Source organism: Notamacropus eugenii, chromosome 1 (assembly GCF_028372415.1).
Source record: "Notamacropus eugenii isolate mMacEug1 chromosome 1, mMacEug1.pri_v2, whole genome shotgun sequence".
Lineage (NCBI taxonomy): Eukaryota > Metazoa > Chordata > Mammalia > Diprotodontia > Macropodidae > Notamacropus > Notamacropus eugenii.
This window is the reverse complement of record NC_092872.1, coordinates 525,719,078-525,738,919: the sequence shown is the minus strand read 5'-3', so window position 1 is coordinate 525,738,919 and position 19,842 is coordinate 525,719,078. Positions and strand designations below refer to the sequence as shown.

At 40.5% G+C, this 19,842-nt stretch overlaps 1 protein-coding gene across 4 annotated transcripts in view; it reads right to left on the bottom strand.

The window, feature by feature from the left end:
* The window catches only part of EFR3B (EFR3 homolog B), a 128,263-nt gene that overhangs the window by 55,007 nt on the left and 53,414 nt on the right, over positions 1-19,842 (bottom strand). For all 4 annotated transcript variants that reach the window (XM_072633881.1, XM_072633880.1, XM_072633883.1 and 1 more), the window contains exons 2-4: positions 12,642-12,718; positions 10,585-10,712; positions 350-500 (exon numbers count right to left, since the gene is read on the bottom strand). In XM_072633881.1, coding sequence (XP_072489982.1) covers positions 350-500; positions 10,585-10,712; positions 12,642-12,718 — 356 coding nt within the window. The remainder of the gene's footprint in view (positions 1-349; positions 501-10,584; positions 10,713-12,641; positions 12,719-19,842) is intronic.

Here is a 19,842-nt window from a genome sequence, read left to right as displayed (position 1 = left end):
GTTTATTATTTCCTGTTTGTCCTGCATATAGATTGCTTTGTATATATGTGTTTTCATATTGTCTCCCTCATTAGAATGTAAGCTCCTTGGAGGCAGACATTCTCTTTTGTCTCTTTCAGGATCCCCAGCACTTATCCTGGCACATAGTAGGAATTTAATAAATGTCAATTGATTGATTTAGGGTCAGAGAATGAAGAATTGAACTTAGTGATCCAGATACCCAATAAAAATTTTTTTAAGAATCTGTGTACCATGCTCCTTACTTCTCAAGGTAGCTGGGACACCCAAACAGGCCCTGCCCTCCTCCTCCTCTCCCTTCCCACCCCCATGTCTTTCAGGCTCTGCTTACCGAATTTGTGCCTAGGATCTGCAGATTGGGCTTCTCAGACTCCAACAGCTTGGCCACCATCTTGAGGAAGCTTTCTACAAAGAGGTTGATGCTTTGACAATGACAGGCCATAAGCAGCTGGTCCAGAGCCTCCATTGCGATGCACACGTAGCTGGGGAGAAGAAGCATCATGGATATCATTGCAGTCTAGAAGCTCTGTTCAATGCTTCCATGGACTTTGGAAGCCTGAGGCAGCTCCCAGGAGAAAAGAGGTTCAGGCCTTCTTATTCTAACTCCAATGAATGAGACATACTATTTGATAAAGGATAGGAGTCAGAAACATTAACCCTGAATTCTTCCAAGGTCACTCAGTACCTTAAGATTAAACACCCCCATTTCCTTCAGTCATCTTATGGCATTCACTCAAGGCTTTTCACCACGCTGGCTGCACTCCATCAGTTTATCAATACCCTTCTTAACCTATGGTACCCAGAACTGAACACAATACTTCAGATGAGACCTGACAAAGGAACTTTCACCTCCTCATTCCTAGAATCAGAGGTTAGGGAAGGGAAGTGGTTAAAGAGATATGGCCTTTTGTCTTTCAGTTATGTCCCACTCTGCATAACCCCTTTTTGGGGGGGTTTTCTTGGCAAAGATTTTGGAGTGGTTTGCCATTTTCTTTTCCAGCTCATTTGACAGATGAGGAACTGAGGTAAATAGGGTTAAGTGAATTGTTCAGGGCCCCACAGCTAGTAAATGTCTGAGGCCAGATTTGAACGCAGGAAGAGGAATCATGCTGACTCCAGGCCCAGTGCTCTATCCACTACAGCATCTAGCTGTCCATGATTTTGTCTAGCTCCCTGACATCAGGTAAGTCAAATATTATTGCCATTTTATAGATAATATAACTGAGGCCCAGAGGTGTTAAAGTTTCCTATAATCCTAAATGCTACACCTAAAGTCACATAGCTAGCAAATTATTTGGAGTAGAGACTAGAATTCAGTCCTCTTGATTTTTAATGCAATCCTCTTTCCCCTGTATCATTTCACTAGCAGACTGATATAAATACTTAACACTGAGGCAAGACCTAGCTTTTAACCATACTATTCCTCCCTCTCCAAGCCATACCCCTGCCTCTCCAAGTCTTAACCCACAAACCTCTTCACCAGTAAGCTTACTTCACCTCATGGACTTTACATATTGTTCATAGCCTCCAGCCCTGGGGATTCTCTCTCTCTCTTTTGGAACTTTGGCTTTAAGGAGGACCTCTAGGCCAGCATGTCCTCATTCCTCTCTAAGCTGCAGCTAACTCTCTAGATTTTCTCTACAATGCCCCATTCAGGTAATTTCATCTCCACCACCATCTCCTTTTCAGTTTTTTGTATTATCTCCTCCCTCCCATTAGAATATAAACTCTTTGAGGGTAGGAAATATCTTTTTTTTTTTTTTGCTTGTATTTGTATTTCCAGAATTTAACCTATGCTTGGCACAAGTAAGTGTATAAAAAATGTTTGTTGACTTGGGAAAATATATGAAATATGGAATTCAAACCAGTTAAAGAGTTTATATATGTATGTATATATATATTTTTTACATTTATATGGTGCTTTAACATTTGCTAAGCACCGTCTATTATTTCACAATAATCCTATGAGAAAATTACTATAAGTATTATTATCCCCATTTTAACGATGAAGAATAGGAGGTTCTGAGAGTTGGTCACTACCCATCTCATCCAATACACATTTATTAAGTACTTACTATGTGCCAAGTAGAGGCATCTAGATGACTCACAGGATAGAGCCCTGGACCTGGAGTCAGGAAAACCTGAGTTCAAATTCAGCCTCACAGACACTTATTAGCTGTGTGACAAGTTACTGAACCTTCAGTTTCCTCTACTGTAAAATGGGGTAACAATAGTGCCTACCTCCCAGGGTTGTTGTGAGGATTAAATAAGATAATATTTGTTTCATGGTGTACAATTCCTCCCTATTCTTGTGCTTAGCACTATACCTAATACATGGTGGGTACTATATAAATGTTCACTCCGTTCTCCTTTCCTCTTAACCACTCCCTTAAGTATCTGTCCAAGGTGACAAGTAATAAATAACATGGTTGGCATTCAAATTCATGTCGTCTGTCTCCAAATCCAGATATTTTAAGACAGGGAAGCTTTCATACTGATTTGCCAAATTTAGCCATTCAATTTTTAAAATAAAGAAAAAACACAAGTATTTCTTCTGCAACACATGGAAGGGGGAGTCGTAAGAGAAGAAAGGAGGATAGAAAATTACAGGATCAAAGGATTCTAGCTCTAGAGTTAGAGGGTCCTCAGAGGCCATTGAATCCAACTCTTTCATTTTACAGATGAGAAAACAAGTCCGGAAACACTAAGTGACTTGCCAAAAGCTATAAAGAGGGCAGCTCTAAAGAGTGGTGACGTTGATAGAGTGCTAGGCTTGGAGTCTGGAGGACTGAGTTTAAATCCAGTCTCAGAAGTTTCCTAGCTGTGTGACTCTGGGCAAGTTACTTAACCTCAGTTACCTTAGTTTCCTCATTTCTAAAATGAGCTGGAGAAGGAAATGGCAAACTACTCCAATATCCTGATTGTCAAGAAAACTCCATGGACAATGGCCTGCAGGGTCACAAAGTGTTGAATACAACCGAATATGAAGGTAGTAAGTGGCAAAGCCGGGATTTGAACCCAGGCCCTCTGACTTCAGGGCCAATGCTCTTTTCATTGTACCTGCTTTGATGTATTCTCAATTAGTTCCTAAAACCTATAGATGAGAACAAAAGTCATCATCTACAAGACCTCATTCTCCCAGTTTCAATTTTCTTCAAATCTATGGAGCAATGTTTTCCCGACTCTATTTCCCATATCTATATTTATGTGTCTCATCAAGGACTGAGAGATCTGCTCAAGCAGTTAGTGACAAGAGTCAGCAAGGTGCAGACACAAGCTTGGGAAAGGGCAGTCTACACCCTTGTAATTTCTTTTCCTCTTACCTGCACTCATACTACATTCCAGGTTCGTTGGTAGACACTAGAGATAGGAAGGCCAGAAGTTTATTGGGGGATATAACACATGCTCACATAAGTGGACACAAAATATGTAAAAAATAATACATGGTATTTAGTAAAATCCCATATGATGATCACATGGATCTTCATAGTAATCAGATTCAAATAATTCAATTCACTTAAATCTCTGATTCTTAGCATTGGCACCTGCCATGGTTACCCCTCTCCTACCCAGCCCCCAATCTCTGGAAGCTCAGGTACCACTTTCTACATGAAGCCTTTCCTGCTGCTGGTGCCCTCCATCCCCCAAGAGCATCATATTTAATTGTTGCTTAGTCATTGTTTTCAGTGGTGTACAATTCTCCATAACCTCATTTGGGGTTTTCTTGGCAAAGATACTGGTATGGTTTGCCATTTCCTTTTTCAGCTCACTTTATACATGAGGAAACTGGCAAACAGGGTTAAGTGACTTGCCCAGGGTCACAAAGTTAGCGTCTAAGGAGGGATTTGAACTCAGGTCTTTCTGACTCCTGGTCCAGTGCTCTATCCACTGTACCACCTCAATGCCCAATTTGGGCAGGTGCCATCTATGAAATCAAGTAATCTAACCTTCCTCTGGAGAACCAGAGTAAAGGTTACCCTCAAAGAAATGTATCATGATAGAAGGAGATAGATTAGCCCAGGGATGCGGAACCTGCAGCTTCGAGGCCACATGTGGCCTTGTAGGTCCTTGGGTGCAGCGTTTTGACCGAGTCCAACTTTTACAGAACAAATTCTTTTATTAAAGGGATTTGTTATGTGAAGTTCAAATTCAGTCAAAGGGCCGCACTTGAACACTTAGAGAGCCACATGTGTCCTCAAGGCCACAGGTTTCCCACCCCTGGGCTAGTCATATGTCAAGAGCAAGGGCCAGTCTGTGTGTCTTTCTGGTATGCTTGTGATGTTAAGAAAAATCAAGGAAAGCTCCCAGCCTCCTGAATAGACTTTTTTACATTCAGCTTCTGGGAGGACATGAACAGGAATCATAGGGGATGGACAGATATGAATGGGTTATGTTCTTCCCTCTGCATCACTGAAGGAAACATTGACATTGTTTTTTGATCACAGAGGCATTTGAGTAATTGCTAAGATTCACATACCTATCAAAGCAATTCTATGCTAAAATTGAATGGAGTGGAGGAAGCATCCAGGTACAACTTGGTTTCTTCATCTTACAACTACATTTCTAGCTTGGAGAGCTCGTTGAGGGGCAGGTAAGGTTTGATTAATTTTTATCTTCATATCCTCAAACCCTCGCATAAGCCTGGTCCGTAGTACAGGAGGTGCTTAATAAATGTTTGTTGATTGATTAATTATTGACCAGTACTCAGTTTAAACCTATGTTTCCCTACTGAGCTTTCAGAAGAAAACTTATCTTTCTTATTATTACCCCTTTCTCCTAGGCAAAAGCTCAAGATTAAGACTTGCCAGGCAGGCAGAGGAAGTCAGAGCAAAGCTAGCATAGGTAGCCCTGCCCCTTGAGTTGAATCCTCCAGGGTTTTAGCCTGTCTGCCTCAGTTTCCTCATCCATAAAAAGAGCATAATAAGATCATCAATCCCCCAGGGTTGTTGTGAAGATAAAATAATACCTATAAAGCACTTTACAAACTTTGAAGTGCTATAGAATCCTCATTATTATTATTCTCCTGTGGGTCAGGGTCTTCATATTTCACATTCCTTGGATCCTGGGCAAAGGAATGGGTTGTGGGTATCCTGAAGACATTTAACAGGGGTTCTTAACCTTTTTGTGTGTTCTGTATCCTTTGGGAGTCTGGTGAAGCCACTTCTCAGAAAAGCATTTTTAAATACATGGGATTACCAGTCAAAATGAGAAAAAAATCAGGAATCTTGGGGGAGGGGGATTTACAGCAAGCTTCTTTTATAAAAGCCTCATTTCTCAAACATATAGGGCATAGAGGGAACTGAGAAACTGCATAAAATCAAGAAACATTCTCTAACTGATAAATGATCAAATGATTTAAACAGGCAGTTTTCAGAAGACAAAATCAATATTATCAATAGTCATAATAAAAATGCTCTAAATCACTAATAATTAGAGAAATACTCATTAAAAGAGCTCTGACATACCACCTCACACCCATTAGATTGACTAACATGACAGAAAAGGAAAGTGACAAATGCTGGAGGGGATGTGGGAAAACAGGAACAACCATGCACTGTTGGTGGGGGCTGTGAACTGGTCTAATTGTTCTATGAACAATTTGGAGCTATGACCAAAGGGCTATAAAACTGTTCATTTACCTTTGACCCAGCAATACTGCTACTAGGTATATACGCCAAAGATTTTTTAAAAAGGAAAATGACCCGTTATTTACAAAAGTATTTCCAGGAGCTCTTTTTGTGATGGAGAAGAATTGGAAACTGAGATTCACATCAATTGAGGAATGGCTGAACAAGTTGTGGTTTATGATTATAAGGGAATACTATTGTGCTATAAGAAATGGTGAGCAGAATAATTTCAGAAAAACTTGAAAAGACTTACATGAACTTAGGCAAAGTGAAGTGGGCAGAATATTGTACACAGTAACAGCAATCCTGTAATGATGATCAATTGTGAAAGACTTAGTTACTCTGCTTGATACAATGATACAAGACAATTCCAAAAGATTCATGATGAAAAATACTATCCACCGCCAGAGAACTGACGGGCTCCACACACAGATTGAAGCATTTTTTTCCCTTTATTTTTCTTGCTTTTTTTTCACAGCATGACTAATATGAAAATGTTTTACATTATTTCATATGTAAAATGAGTATTGTATTTCTTTCCTTTTCAGTGGTTGGGGGGAAGAGAATTTGAAACTGAAAATTTTAAAAGAAAAATAAGTTAAATAAATAAAACAAAGAAAACCACTTATATTGAAATATATTTATCAAAATATTCTTTTAAAATATGTTCACAGACTTTCAGCAATGCATATTTGAATAGGAGGAAGTCTCTACAATACAACAAAATATTCACAGCAGTGCTTTTTTTGAATAATATTTTACTTTTTCCCAATTGTCTATAAAAATAATTTTTTAATATTTTTAAAATTTTTGAATTTCAAATTCTCTTTCTCCTTGCCTAAGATGGTAAGCAATTTAATGTAGATTATACATGTGCAATTATACAAAACATATTTCCATATTAGTTGTGTTGTGAAAGAAAACACAGACAAAAAACTCCACAAAAAATAAAGCGGAAAAATAATATGCTTCAATCTGCATTCAGACTCCTTCAGCTCTTTCTCTGGAGGTGGATAGCATTTTTCACCATGAGTACTTTGGAATTGTGTTAGATCATTGTATTGGTGAGAAAAACGAAGTCATTTACCATTGTTCATCTTATAATATTGCTGTTACTGTGTATAATTTTCTCCTGGTTCTGCTCATTTTACTTTGTATCAGTTCATATAAATCTTTCCAGAGTTTTCTAAATTCATCTTGTTCATTATTTATTACAGCACAATAGTATTCCATTACAATTATATACCACAACTTGTTCATCCATTCCCCAGCTGATGGACATCCCCTCGATTTCAATTCTTTGTTACCACATAGTAACAAAGCTTTATAGTAACACTTGTTTATGGCAGCAAAGAACTAGAAACAAAGGAAATGCCCATAAAGTGGAGATGGTTAAACAGGTTAAGATACACAAATGTAAAGGAATATTACTGTGTAATAAGAAGTGACAAGTATGATGAATATTGAGAATCATGGAAGGATTTATATGAACCGATGCCAAGCAAAATAAGCAGAGCTAAACAAACAATATACACAATGTTTAATAATGGAAATGAAAATTACATCACAAAATAATAAAAAATAAATGTTACAGAAGTATAAAGAATAGTAATGACCTCCAAGAAGAGATATAAGAGGTCACCCTCACCACATTCTTTTGCAGAAATGGGGAGGTTCACAAGTGTGGTACATTGTACATATTTTCAGGCTTTTTTCTACATACTGATGATTTATTTTCCTCTAAAAATGTTATTTGCTACATGGAAAACCTCTCTGGGAAGGAGGAGGGAAAGGAATACTAGAAGAAATTTTGGTGATATAAAGAAAACCTAACAAATATCAGTAAAAATGTATTTATCCTTGAGTACAAGGTGCTCAGCAGTTAGCCCTCAAGTAGTGTGTGGACAGACCCAACCTACTAAATACTACAAGTGCTCCTTTTAGTGATACTAAAATTACTAAATTTTAGTAATTTATGCTAGATGTAGTGCTACTGCTATTATTTCTTGGCCTGTGGCTATTAGATTACACAGTTAGGCTCTTACAGAATAACAGGAAACATGTAAATACAGACAGTCATGGACTCTGGCTGCTTTGTATTCCTTCCCATGGAATATATCTTCCTTCCCATCCATCCCCCACCTCCTCCCCTAATTTATTATAGGCTGCCTAGTGCACACCTAGGCTTCACTATAAATTCCACTGTCCACATAGAATGTAGAAACAGCTGTGCCCACTTCTGGAGCCAGGCAGTGACTCAGGGAGGCAGGAGGAGTGGGGGAGAAGGAGGTACCTCTACTGACTAGTCATTAGAAAGCCTTGAATCTTCAGTCTATCCAATCAGCTACTGAACATCTCATCATCATCATCACTACCAAAGGCATCACTAGGCAAAGGAATGAGCCTTAACTTTTGACCTTTCTTCTTCAAGGATGCCCTTGAACTTTGGGTAGGAAAGCAAAGGGAAGAACAAAGACAAGACAACAAAGAGGGCCAAGGTTAAGCGGATTCCTGTTCTCCAAATATTCACAACTCAAGTCCCTGGTGGTAAAGGTTAAGGGGACTTCAAATACTTGGATATTTGAAGACTTATGTTTTATAAGTTTCACTGATGTCTTTTGTTTTTATATCTCAAGTCATTTTAAGAAGTAACTCACTCCCTTACCCTCAGTACCCAGCTGACCCCTCCCTTGTTGGGGTTTTTTTTGGACCACATCTATGATTTCATTGATATGGAGAACTTTTACCATGGAAACTTCCTTCGCCAATTCAAGTCAACACCTGTTCTTCAATACATTGTCTGAGAAACGTGCCTAGGGTCAGAATCAGGAAGTGAACTTAGGCCTTCCTCACTCTAAAGCAGACTCTATCACTCCTTGGCTGCCACCATTTGTTCTTTTACCCCCAAGGACAAGCCCTAATCACATTGTTCTTAATATCAAGTGAATGATTTTGAATTGAGAGAAATAGTTAACAACCAATGATTTAAGGAGATTCAGAGGTTCCCCTTTTCTAAGCTCCTGACTACAAATGTTCAGTCTCTTCAAGGACCTTAGTGATAATGAGATTGAATTAACTTTCTTAACCATGTTGTTCAGACCCCACCCAGGTGGGGAAGCCATTGTGTTCTACTCAGATTTGGTTGGGGATAAATTCTTTGAATAGATTACCCAAGCCTGGGAAGTGGAGTAGGGGTGGTCTGGGTATAGAAATAGTCTCTTTTGGCTATGAGTCACTTTTTGTCCCTCATTATAATATTCATTCTCTCATTAACTGTTAACCAATCAAAGTTGATTACTACCGTTGGGAACACCCCTTTTCCAAGGGGTATATAAGCCACAAGTGTGCAGTCATGATTGCCTTTGGCATTTGAGGGTGCCCTTCATTCTTTTACCCAGAAATTATGCCTCTTGAACTTTGTAAACATCACAGAAGGCCTCGACTTGGGATAAGGAAATTTATAGGCAACAACAACAACAAAATAATGGAGGCATTGGTTCAAAATTCCCTGGGAAGGGTTTGTTTGTTTTTTTTAAAAAGAGATCTGGGCCATCTGAATCATCTCCCAGAGCCCTTATAAATTTTAAGAAGGCAACGGAAATTACTGTTAATTAAATGTTGAATGCTTATACTAGCTAGCATGCTGTCACTTTTCTTTATGTATTCTAAGTATGCTTTACAACACATCAGGGCCCCTCATATAATCAATACATATCTACATTTATGCCCATTTTATTAGACTGGGAGTACAAATGTACTCTTTTAAATGATAATTAGGGTTTATAGCTGCTGTATCTTTGCATTTATGTTGCTTGTATTCATGATTTATTTGATGCGGAAGCCTTAATCATGAATGCAACCTCCAATTATAATAATGTTCCTATGGAGAAATAGAATTTGATTTATGTTTTACTTTCTAGGAACCCACAGTGGAATAAGATGAGAACTGCTTGTGCAGGCATAGGAAGGTAAGGTAGGAAATAAAAGAAAAGGAAAGATAGGCACCAAGATCTAGGGGCAGATATAGGGTTAGACACACAGAGAGAGATAAGGAAAGAATGAACAGTATGGGGAAAAAAGAAGACTGATAAAAAGAAGACTCATAAAATGGTGATTATATTCATTAAATCGATAGTCCAGTTAATTAAAGAGGGAGAACTAACTCCCCTAAGAATTGTCACTCCAAGTGTACCTCGCTAAGACCCTATATCTCCAACCCTAACTCCTTTGTCCAGGCTACTTTTTCCATTCTGATCATCTCCCCCTGTAGAGATACTATCCCACTGACCAATTTTGTGCTTGACACCACCCCTACCACCACTGCTCCCCCTTCTTTTACCCCAATTCTCAATTTTGCTTACTTTGTCAAACTCTTACTTCACTGAATTTTCCCAGTTTCCTACATCCACTGGCAATGTTGAGTGGGATATATAGTCACTCCTCTACATGTAGACTTAAAAAAAAATCTTGAGCTCCTGTGTCATAGCAGCAAAGCAATAGTAATCAACACTTTATAAAAAATTAAATTTTATTTTTTCAATTTATAATTGCCTTTGCCTGTGCTTCTTGCTAAGATATAGGTGAGTTGACTGAACTTCCAAGACAATCAGATAAAGATGGAGCAGGTTTGATAGGGACAATAGTAAATTTGAGTCTGAACAGGCCACAGGTACTCTCATTGATAGCTATATACATGGAGTGGAGAGGAATGCTAAATGACGCAAACAGAAAGATAACTTACACTCAAGACCTGGTGATAGAAATAAACCCAAAACAATGCTTGCCTTAAGAGATAGCTAACAAGTCACCAGAATCCTAGGTCAGGCCTGCTGGTATGTCTTCAATGAATAATTGAGACGTACCTGATAAGTGCCCTCACACTGTGGCTCTAACCACACTCTAGTAAGAAATCAGTGCTCCACTTCCTCACACTGCTTACCCATATCTATGGCGGCCTACATCACGGATCAGCCTTTCGGAGAGGTAGGCACCAATCCGGTCTAGCTTCTCTGGAGCTGAGAGGGCATAGAAGGTCAGTTTCTCCATGTTGGTTTTCACGAGGCCATCCTATAAAGACAGACGGTACATAGTCATACTTACCATGCTTACACCTAGGAAAGCTCTTGAATCAAAGTGTAAATAATAATGACCTAGATTCATTGAACACACCATTGGGTGATAGGTTGAAATGTGATAGAACATCTCACCACCTTAGCAATGACCCACAAAGTCTGAAATGGGGTGAAGCAGTATAAAGAGAATACCATAATTCCTGGAGTCAAGGCTGTGAAATGCATAACAATGAGGCTATTTTAGAGGCTCTACCCCTCCCCATTCTCACAGCAGGAAGATTTCTTCTGTTTCTGATCATTAATATACATGTGTTTATTTACTTATCTATCCATCCATCTATTCATCTATCCATCTATTTATCTATCTGTCCATCTATCTGTTCATAATTTCATGACCAGTGCTCTAGGTCTAGAAGTAGGTGGATGATGCAGGATACCAAATATCTAATGGAGGGCAATTTTAAAGCAAGAGTAGGTAGGATTGATCTCCTATGCCTTCCCCTGACCTCCAATATGCTAGATTTAGTTCCTTTGCCTGTGCTGCAACTTGGCTTCTTTTCTATCAATCAGGAAGCCTCTTGTTTGAATGGTAGGTTTTAAACACAGTGCTGGACTTGGATTTAGGAAGACTTGGACTCAAATCCTGTCTCCGACTTTACTAGGTCTGTGACCAGGGACAAGTCACTTAAGATAACATACAATATATTTAAATGCTTATTATGTACCAGGTACCAGGCTGACTTAAGCTCTCACAGTCTCAGTTTTCTCATCTGTAAAATGGGGATTATGAATAACTGCAGATCAGACCTTATATAGTTGTGAGACTCAAATGGGATCATATAAAGCATTCTTCAAATGTCATTCATTATTGTTATTGGCGCTGTAATTTTATCACTATATAATTAGTGAACAGGCTATTTCCATTCTCCCAACCAAAGGAAAACAATGAAAGTAGTACAGAGTTCCCACTACTCAAAAATAAGAATAAGTCAATGTGATCAATGCCAACCCCAAAGTTCACAAAAATAGTCCTATTCCTTACAGGTCAATAATTGGATTGTCTGTAAACACTCAGAGATAAAAGGCTCTAAGGAGACATGCTGGCAGAAATAGAGATCTCCACCAAGCAGTCTTCCCAGGCTCAGGCTTTCTCTATTATTCCAGAAGGATGAGGGGAGTCATCATACCAGCATCTGACAGAATGCCAGATGCGAGCATTTGGGGGAAGCTAGTAACAGGTGGTATGATATAGGGAACAGATTTGCTTTGCTCAGCTCCAAAGGGCTGAACTAGGAAAAATGGGTGAAAATTGGAGGTCGATTTTGACTTAAATAAAAGGAAAATCTAGCATTGAGATTTGCCAAATGATCTACTTGTCACTGAAGACCCATAATCAGAGCCAGATTACAACTTTTCAGAAATATTGTAAAGGTGGATTTATGTAGGAGAATAGACTAGATCAAGGGTGGGGAACCTGCAGCCTTGAGGCCACATGTGGCCTTCTAGGTCCTCGGGTGTGGTCTTTTGACTGAGCCCAACTTTTAAGGAACAAATTCTTTTATTAAAAGGATTTATTCTGTGAAGTTTGGATTCAGTCAAAGGGCTGCCCTTGAAGACCTAGAAGGCTACATGTGGCCTCTAGGTCACAGGTTCCCCACTCCAGAACTAGATGAATTACAGAACCACATTAGTTTTAGACTTTGAAGAAATTTAAGTGGCTAGTTAGTCCAACCCAAACCTGAATGGAATTTTCACAGTAACAAGCTGGCAGGAGGCCATCCTCCTTTTGGTTCAAGACCTCTAATGAGGGGGAATACCCTTCCTCAGTCTCAGGTATCCCACTTTTTGGATAGCTCATGGCTTTTGAGGTCCTTTCTAGCTTTGAGATTCTATGGCTCTATGGTAAGAAGGGAGGACAACTTACCTCTGGGTCCTCAGGGAAGATGTTGTCAACTAGTCTCTTGTATCGGGGGCGAAGGGCACCACAACAGCCACACACACCTGGAATGAGAATAAAAGAGTCTTTAAGAAATTCTTCCGGGGGCGGAGCCAAGATGGCGAAGTAGAAAGACGCACATACACATAGCTCTGAACACACAAACCACAGAACGGCTAAAGGGGACCAAGCCAGGGCGAATTCTGCACCCAGAGACCACGAGGTATTGGAGCGAGGGAGATTCCTGCTCCGGAGAGACCTGCGGACCTCTCGCGGGGGTCCTTCGCGCCGCGGACTGGGCGCCGGGACTGGGAGCGGAGTGCGGCCCTGCCGCGGCCGCGACACTGAGGGGAGGAGATCCAAGAGGGCTACGGGGACGGGATCTCCAGCGGCCACGCGGGTCCCCCCACCCACAGAGGGACCTGCAAACCTCTCGCAAAAGGTCCGTCACGCTGCAGACACAGAGCCCAGCCCGGACCGGCGGCGGCGGCCATGGCTCCGAGAGGCACAGATCTGAGAGGGCTCCAGAGGCGGGATCTTCAGCGGCAGCACGGCCCCCCCACCAACAGGTAACTGACGGGGGTGGGTGAGAGAGTCTCTTTGGCGGGTTGAGAGGGGAGTGGGGTGCCCCCAAGGCTCGGGCCCCCCCCGGGAGGTGGGGGCTGAGAGGCAGCTGCGGACGGGGGCTCCCCAAACGGGCAGGAGCCTGGATCCATTGTGGAAGGTCTGTGCATAAACCCCCAGAACTATGCCTGAGAGGCTGCCCTGCTCCTGACCACCTGAACTTAATTCTCACACTGAAAAGCAGCCCTGCCCCTGCCAAAAATCCTAAGGCGGGAAGCAGCATTTGAATCTCAGTCCCCAAATGCTGGCTGGGAGGACCAGGAGGCGAGGTGGGTGTGAGGAGAACATTCAGAGGTCAGGCCACTGGTTGGAGAAAATGCCAAGAAAAGGGAAAAGAAATAAAACTATTGAAGGGTACTTTATCGGAGAAAAGACACTTCCTCCCTTCCTTTCTGATGGGGAGGAACAATGCTTGCCATCAGGCAAAGACACAGAAATCGAGGATTCTGTGTCCCAGCCCACCCAATGGGCTCGGGCCATGGAAGAGCTCAAGAGGAATTTTGAAAATCAAGTTAGAGAGGTGGAGGAAAGACTGGGAAGGGAAATGAGAGGGATGAGGGAGAAGCATGAAAAGCAGATCAGCTCCCTGCTAAAGGAGAACCAAAAAAATCTTGAAGAAATTGGCACCTTGAGAACTAGCCTAACTCAGCTGGCAAGGGAGGTGCAAGGGGCCAATGAGGAGAAGAATGCTTTCAAAAGCAGAATTAACCAAATGGAAAAGGAGATTCAAAAGCTCACTGAAGAAAATAGATCTTTCAAAACTGGAATGGTACGGATGGACGCTAAGGACTTTTCGAGAAAGACAGATATCTCAGAACATACCGCGCAGATTCGAAAAATGGAAGATAATGTGAAATATCTTATTGGAAAAACAACTGACCTGGAAAATAGAATCAGGAGAGACAATGTAAAAATTCTGGGACTACCTGAAAACCATGATCAAAAGAAGAGCCTAGACATCATCTTCCATTAAATTATCAAGGAAAACTGCCCTGAGATTCTAGAACCAGAAGGCAAAATAAATATTCAAGGAATCCGCAGAACACCGCATGAAAGAGATCCAAAAAGAGAAACTCCTAGGAGCATTGTGGCCAAATTCCAGAATTCCCAGGTGAAAGAGAAAATATTGCAAGAAATTCTTCCCAGGCACACTAAGGGCTGGGTGTTGAAGAACAGAGAAGTACATGACTAGGTGATGGGGGTACAAGTAAGAGTTAAAATCAAAGCTAGTTGTCTGCCTTTCACATAGCCTACCCTGACTCAAATACTTCCTGAATTTTGCACAATGCCAAGCTATTTCTTATTCTGGCTTTCTCCTCCCTTTTAACAAGACAAGAAAAAAGGCCTGCATGATGATGCAGATGAGAAGAAGGTTCTCAAGGCAAGCCAGGGACTGGGCTCCTACAAGTAGGACCTTTCAAAGCAATTCAAGCACCACCCCAAAATATAGCAGCAAAACATGCCCCAATTCTGGGACAGGGTTTTAAAACAAACTATTCCACCCTCTCAGTACTCAAATGGATCTGCAGCATCAGTGATTTTGGATGTTCCCTCCAAAGAAGAAGACAGCAAGCCGTCTCCTTTCTGCCCATCCTATATGAATCCTGTCTGTATCCTCCCATAATTTCATCATAAGACATCTACCCAATGTTCTGGAGACTTTCCTCACTTTCTTCTAACATCTGACCATCTACACAGAAAAAACTAGGTGGATGAAGAAAAAAAATCATACAAAATTTTATTCCACTTAGGGAATAAGGGTTTGGATTGGGAGGCTACCCACCTACTGGCTCCATTAAGACATTCATACCCTATTTCTTCATATTCTTCCCATTTTTGCTTTAACTTTTCCTCTCCTCCCTCCAACAACAGCATCCCCTTCCAAACGCAACATTTCATTAGACCATTCTCATTAAGACAATTACTTTGTAAGTTTTTGCTGATTTGAATTCGCCAAAATGTTTGCTCAGAAGGGAGTAATATTAGAAAGGAAAGCTTAGGTCTATTTTTGGTTGATTAACAAGCATCACTAACATTTCTGGAAAAGGGGAGAAATGAAATCTAAAATCTTAATGAAAGTTGGCTTTATTTTTATATCATTATTGATGCTATTATTGTAATAAACCCAACTTTCACAATAAATACTAAGGCATAAGTAAATCTAAAAAAAGACAATTACTTTGTAAATGATGACGAATAACAGATTAATAGTTATTAAAACTTGAAAATGTGCTGGTGAAATTTTTTGCTGTTTATAAAAATAAAGATTTTCTAGTTGGAAGTGATCTCAGGTCAGCCTCTTACCTTATGACATAGAGTCACTCAGCCTCTGCTTAACAGTTCCAACAAACAAGAGCCCCATGCTTAAAAAACAAATCTCACCACATAGAATCATATACTTAACACTAAAAGTTACCTCAGAGGTCATCTTGCCCACCCCTTCATTTTACAGAGGGGAAACTGAGGCAAAGAGCGGTTAAGGGACTTGCTTGAGGCAACATACTATTAACCAATTAAAGATTAATTTGGGTTATAAATCTCCTCTTTTAAAATTCAATGGGTTAATTAAATTTAGTGTCCATGCACACATTAATATGAATTACTTTTGTGTTTCAGTGTTATCATGCTTGCAACAACACGTAACATTTATGTAGTACCTATTACATGCCAAGCACTTTAGTGCTTTACAACTATTATCTCATTCGATCCTCAGAACAACCCAGAGGTAGGTGCTCTTATTATCCTTGTTTTATGGTTGAGGAAACTGAGGAAAACAGAGGCTAACGACTTGTCCAAGGTCATACAGTTAGGAAGTGTCTAAGGTCACATTTGAACTCAGGTCTTCCTAACTCCAGGTCCAGAACTCTGTCCACTGCACTGCAAACTGCTGATGACACAGTGAATATCATACTGTGATAATATTATCTGATAAATCAACACCTAAGATCAAGGATAAGAGTGAACCAGGAGTTTGGCTTGAAAGGTGGGTTTACTGGGTTCATGTTTCACTTTTATACGTTGAACTTTGGAAAAATCACTTATCCTTGATAGGATCAGTTTCCTCATCTATAATATAGTCTCTGAGGTAATGTTCATTTCTAAATCTATGATCCTGTTGTCAAGTCCTGAAATAAATCAAATTCATAAGTAGAGGAATAAGGTATCGTTAACAAAGATAACAGAGTTACAACCTACCACCCTGGGGGATGCCCCCTCAGGAGACTTACAGGAGAGGGTCTTATAGTTTTAGGAGAAAAGGGGGAGGGGTCACATTAGGTAGTGAGGTGTCATCATCAGACCCCAGCTGCTCTTGGAACTCTGGGCACTTTGCTCTGTGGGCTTTTTAAAAAAATTCTTCATGATCTAACGCCATAAATCCCAGTGAGGGACACAAGAACATCAGAAGCCATTTGGCAGCTGATCTGGCTCAAGCTGGCTTTGTTTACATGCAGGTCCCAGGGTGGGGACTTAGCTTGGTGTAACAGAGAGTAAATACCTCCAAGAGGAGGGATGCAAGGGCATTCCTAGAATTCTAAGATTACTAGGATTGTTCAGAGAGAGTAGCAGATAATAGGTGATACTACATTTGATATTAACAATCTTTCTGTCATTAGATTAACAATTTTTCTGTCACTATCATCATAGCTGTTGGAGAAGGAAAGCAAGCCCAGGTCTAACGGGGCATTTTGGACAACCAGAAGTCAGTATGGGGCACTGGTTACCTGAGATGCATGGAAGAAGAAGCAAGAGCTAATTCTAGAAAGGGAGACACCATCTCCTAGACAAATATATGGCAATTTTACCATAGCAGCTGCTAAGCCCTTAAAAATTATCTTATGTGATATTATGTTCATCATTCATGCCACAGAATACCAATGCCTGAGTTAAAATATCAGGACTAATTTGGAAATCTACAAACATCAACTTCTCCCAGTGCTATCCTGTTTCCCAGTCTGGGTTAGTCTAACCTCTCCTGTGCTGCCTGGGGTCTCCTATCATTCCCTGCCCCACTAAGCTGAAAGGAGAAAGGAAAGTAAAAGGGAAAAAAGAAGGGAAAAGAAAAGATAGGAGCAAGCTCTCTGTTCTGTCCCCTTTGCTCACTGCCTGCCTTCTTTGTCATCTCAGTATTCATTGATTTCCTTACTCAGACACAGAGACTGACATAGCCGTCCTCCTGAGGGCTGAGAGTTTGCTCGGTGATTTTTTATTGTTTGATCTCACTTGCGAATGTGGTAGATTTGCTTTACATGGCTCGATAGGCCCTGTGAGTTGTTCTGTACTGTTAATCCCTTGTGAAAGCCAGGCATCTGCTTTCTATTGCCATATATTGTTTAGCTTCATCTTTCCACTAGACCTTCTGTAGGGACTGTGTCTTATCCCTTTGTATCCTTCACCTCACTGAGCATAGCCCTGAGCACAAGAGGGACTCATTCATCTTTTCACTTCACTTGTGGTTTAGTAAATATTCTCCCAGTAACTAATCATTCAACAAATACTGATCAAAGACAGACTTTCCCTCTTGGGAGTTGACATAGGCTAGTGGTTGAGTCAAATTAGTGGGCTTGAGCAAAGAACCTTCCCCAGGAAAGACAGGGGGAGTTCAAGTTAGGGTCCAAGTGAAAGAGCAAGTCAGAAACCAGGCTATGTCAGGAACTGGAGTTTCTTAGAGACAGCAAAAGTCCATTGAGGTAAATGGAAGTGAAAGTGGTAGCTAGTCATATGAGGACACCTTCTAATCTCCATGTTTGCTCACTTTTCTATCAAGGGTTGTCATCAAAAAGAACCAACCAGGTTATCAAGGATGTCTGAAGCATTCTTTCTCTCTCTCCCCTGTTACTGAGTCAGTGGTTGTGTTGTCATGCAGGTAGCATGGTGTCAGTGGATGGAGAATTGACCTTCTGGTTGGTCAGGAAGACTTGGTGTTAATTCCACTTGGTTCTATGACCTTAGGCAAGTTATTTTATCTTTCAGTGTTCCCAGGCAACTCTCACAGGGGTTTAAAAACCTTTTTTGTGTCATGGATCCCTTTGGCTGTTGGTGAAACCTATATTTTTAAATATATAAGGAAACCAATTAACTTGAAATAAAGATGTAATATTTTTTTCCCATCCAAGTTCATGGTCAGCAGACTCCATATTAATATCTCTGATTTAAAAGTATTCTACATTAGTAGAAGAACTTCTAACTGGGCACTCCCTTCCATAGATGAAGTCAAAGGTCTAATGAAAAGATACATACATACCTATATCTACATACATATATATACACACACATACACATACATACATACATATATATATATATATATATATATAGAGAGAGAGAGAGAGAGAGAGAGAGAGAGAGAGACAGAGAGACAGAGAGACAGAGAGACAGAGACAGAGACAGAGACCCTTGATTTCCTCAGATACTAAGCCTGTACCAAGACTCAGGAATCTGTAAGTGTATAAACGGCATAAACTATTAGCCTGCGATCCCAGCAGGTCTTGAAAAACTAACTTTATGACAATTTGAAAGATTTCAGGGTCATTGAACAAACCACAACATATAACCTGGTATTCAGAAAGGCCATACTGAGTTTAGGAGTCCATCTCCCATTGGTTGCGTTTCCCCATCTGGAGCATATTGAAAACCCCCAGGAGTTCCAGTTTGATGAATATCACAGCCCCTTCTCAAAACTGGTCCATAGGTCAGGCCATGAAGGGTAGGCAGTCTTGGTCTCAGATGACATTGTTCAAGGTTCTAAGGTACTTACAGTCCCATAATTTGCTTGTGCTCATTTTTTACAAACAGCAAGAGGGAGAGGGTCAGTTGAACTCATTTTTACTATTTGTAATACCTTGTTATAATAATTGGACAGCTAGGTGGCACAATGAATAGAGCTCCAGGTCTGGATCAGGAAGATCTCGATTTAAATCTGGCCTTAGACACTTACTAGCTGTGTGACTCTGGTCAAGTCACTTAACCTTTGTTTGCCGCAATCTCATCATCTGTAAAATGAACTGGAGAAGGAAAATGCTAACCACTGTAGTATCTTTGCAAAAAAACAAAAAACAACCCAAAATGGGGTCACAAAAAGTCAGATACAACTGAAACAACTGAACAACAAACAATAGCTATAATAACTAGCTTGTTTTAAACCTAGGGGGTAATCCAAGAGCTTCTAAGACCCACTCTTCTTCAGCTTTTAAGGAATTAATTTTAGATGAAAAGTTCTGAGTTTAGTTACAATTGCTCTGAGTTCATGGCTAGGAAAATTCCTACCACTTAGGCAGAGATTGGGCTTTCTTCCTAACTTTACGTTCGTATCTATTTCTAGTAAACCTCTGGCCTCTTTGTGGTTGAGACAAAATTCAATTTACTGGAAATATTTGAGTATAAAACCAAGCAAATTATGTAGCTGTGTCTTTTGATAGATGGGCACTGGAAGGGAAAGTTGGGGAAAGAGTTGACCTCTTCCTGGAACTTTATCCAGCTTGGGTCCTCTTCTCTGAGATGTCTGCAGAGCCAATGACTCTCCTCCACATCACCCTTTTCTGCCACAGCACATCCTTCCCTCTGCTCC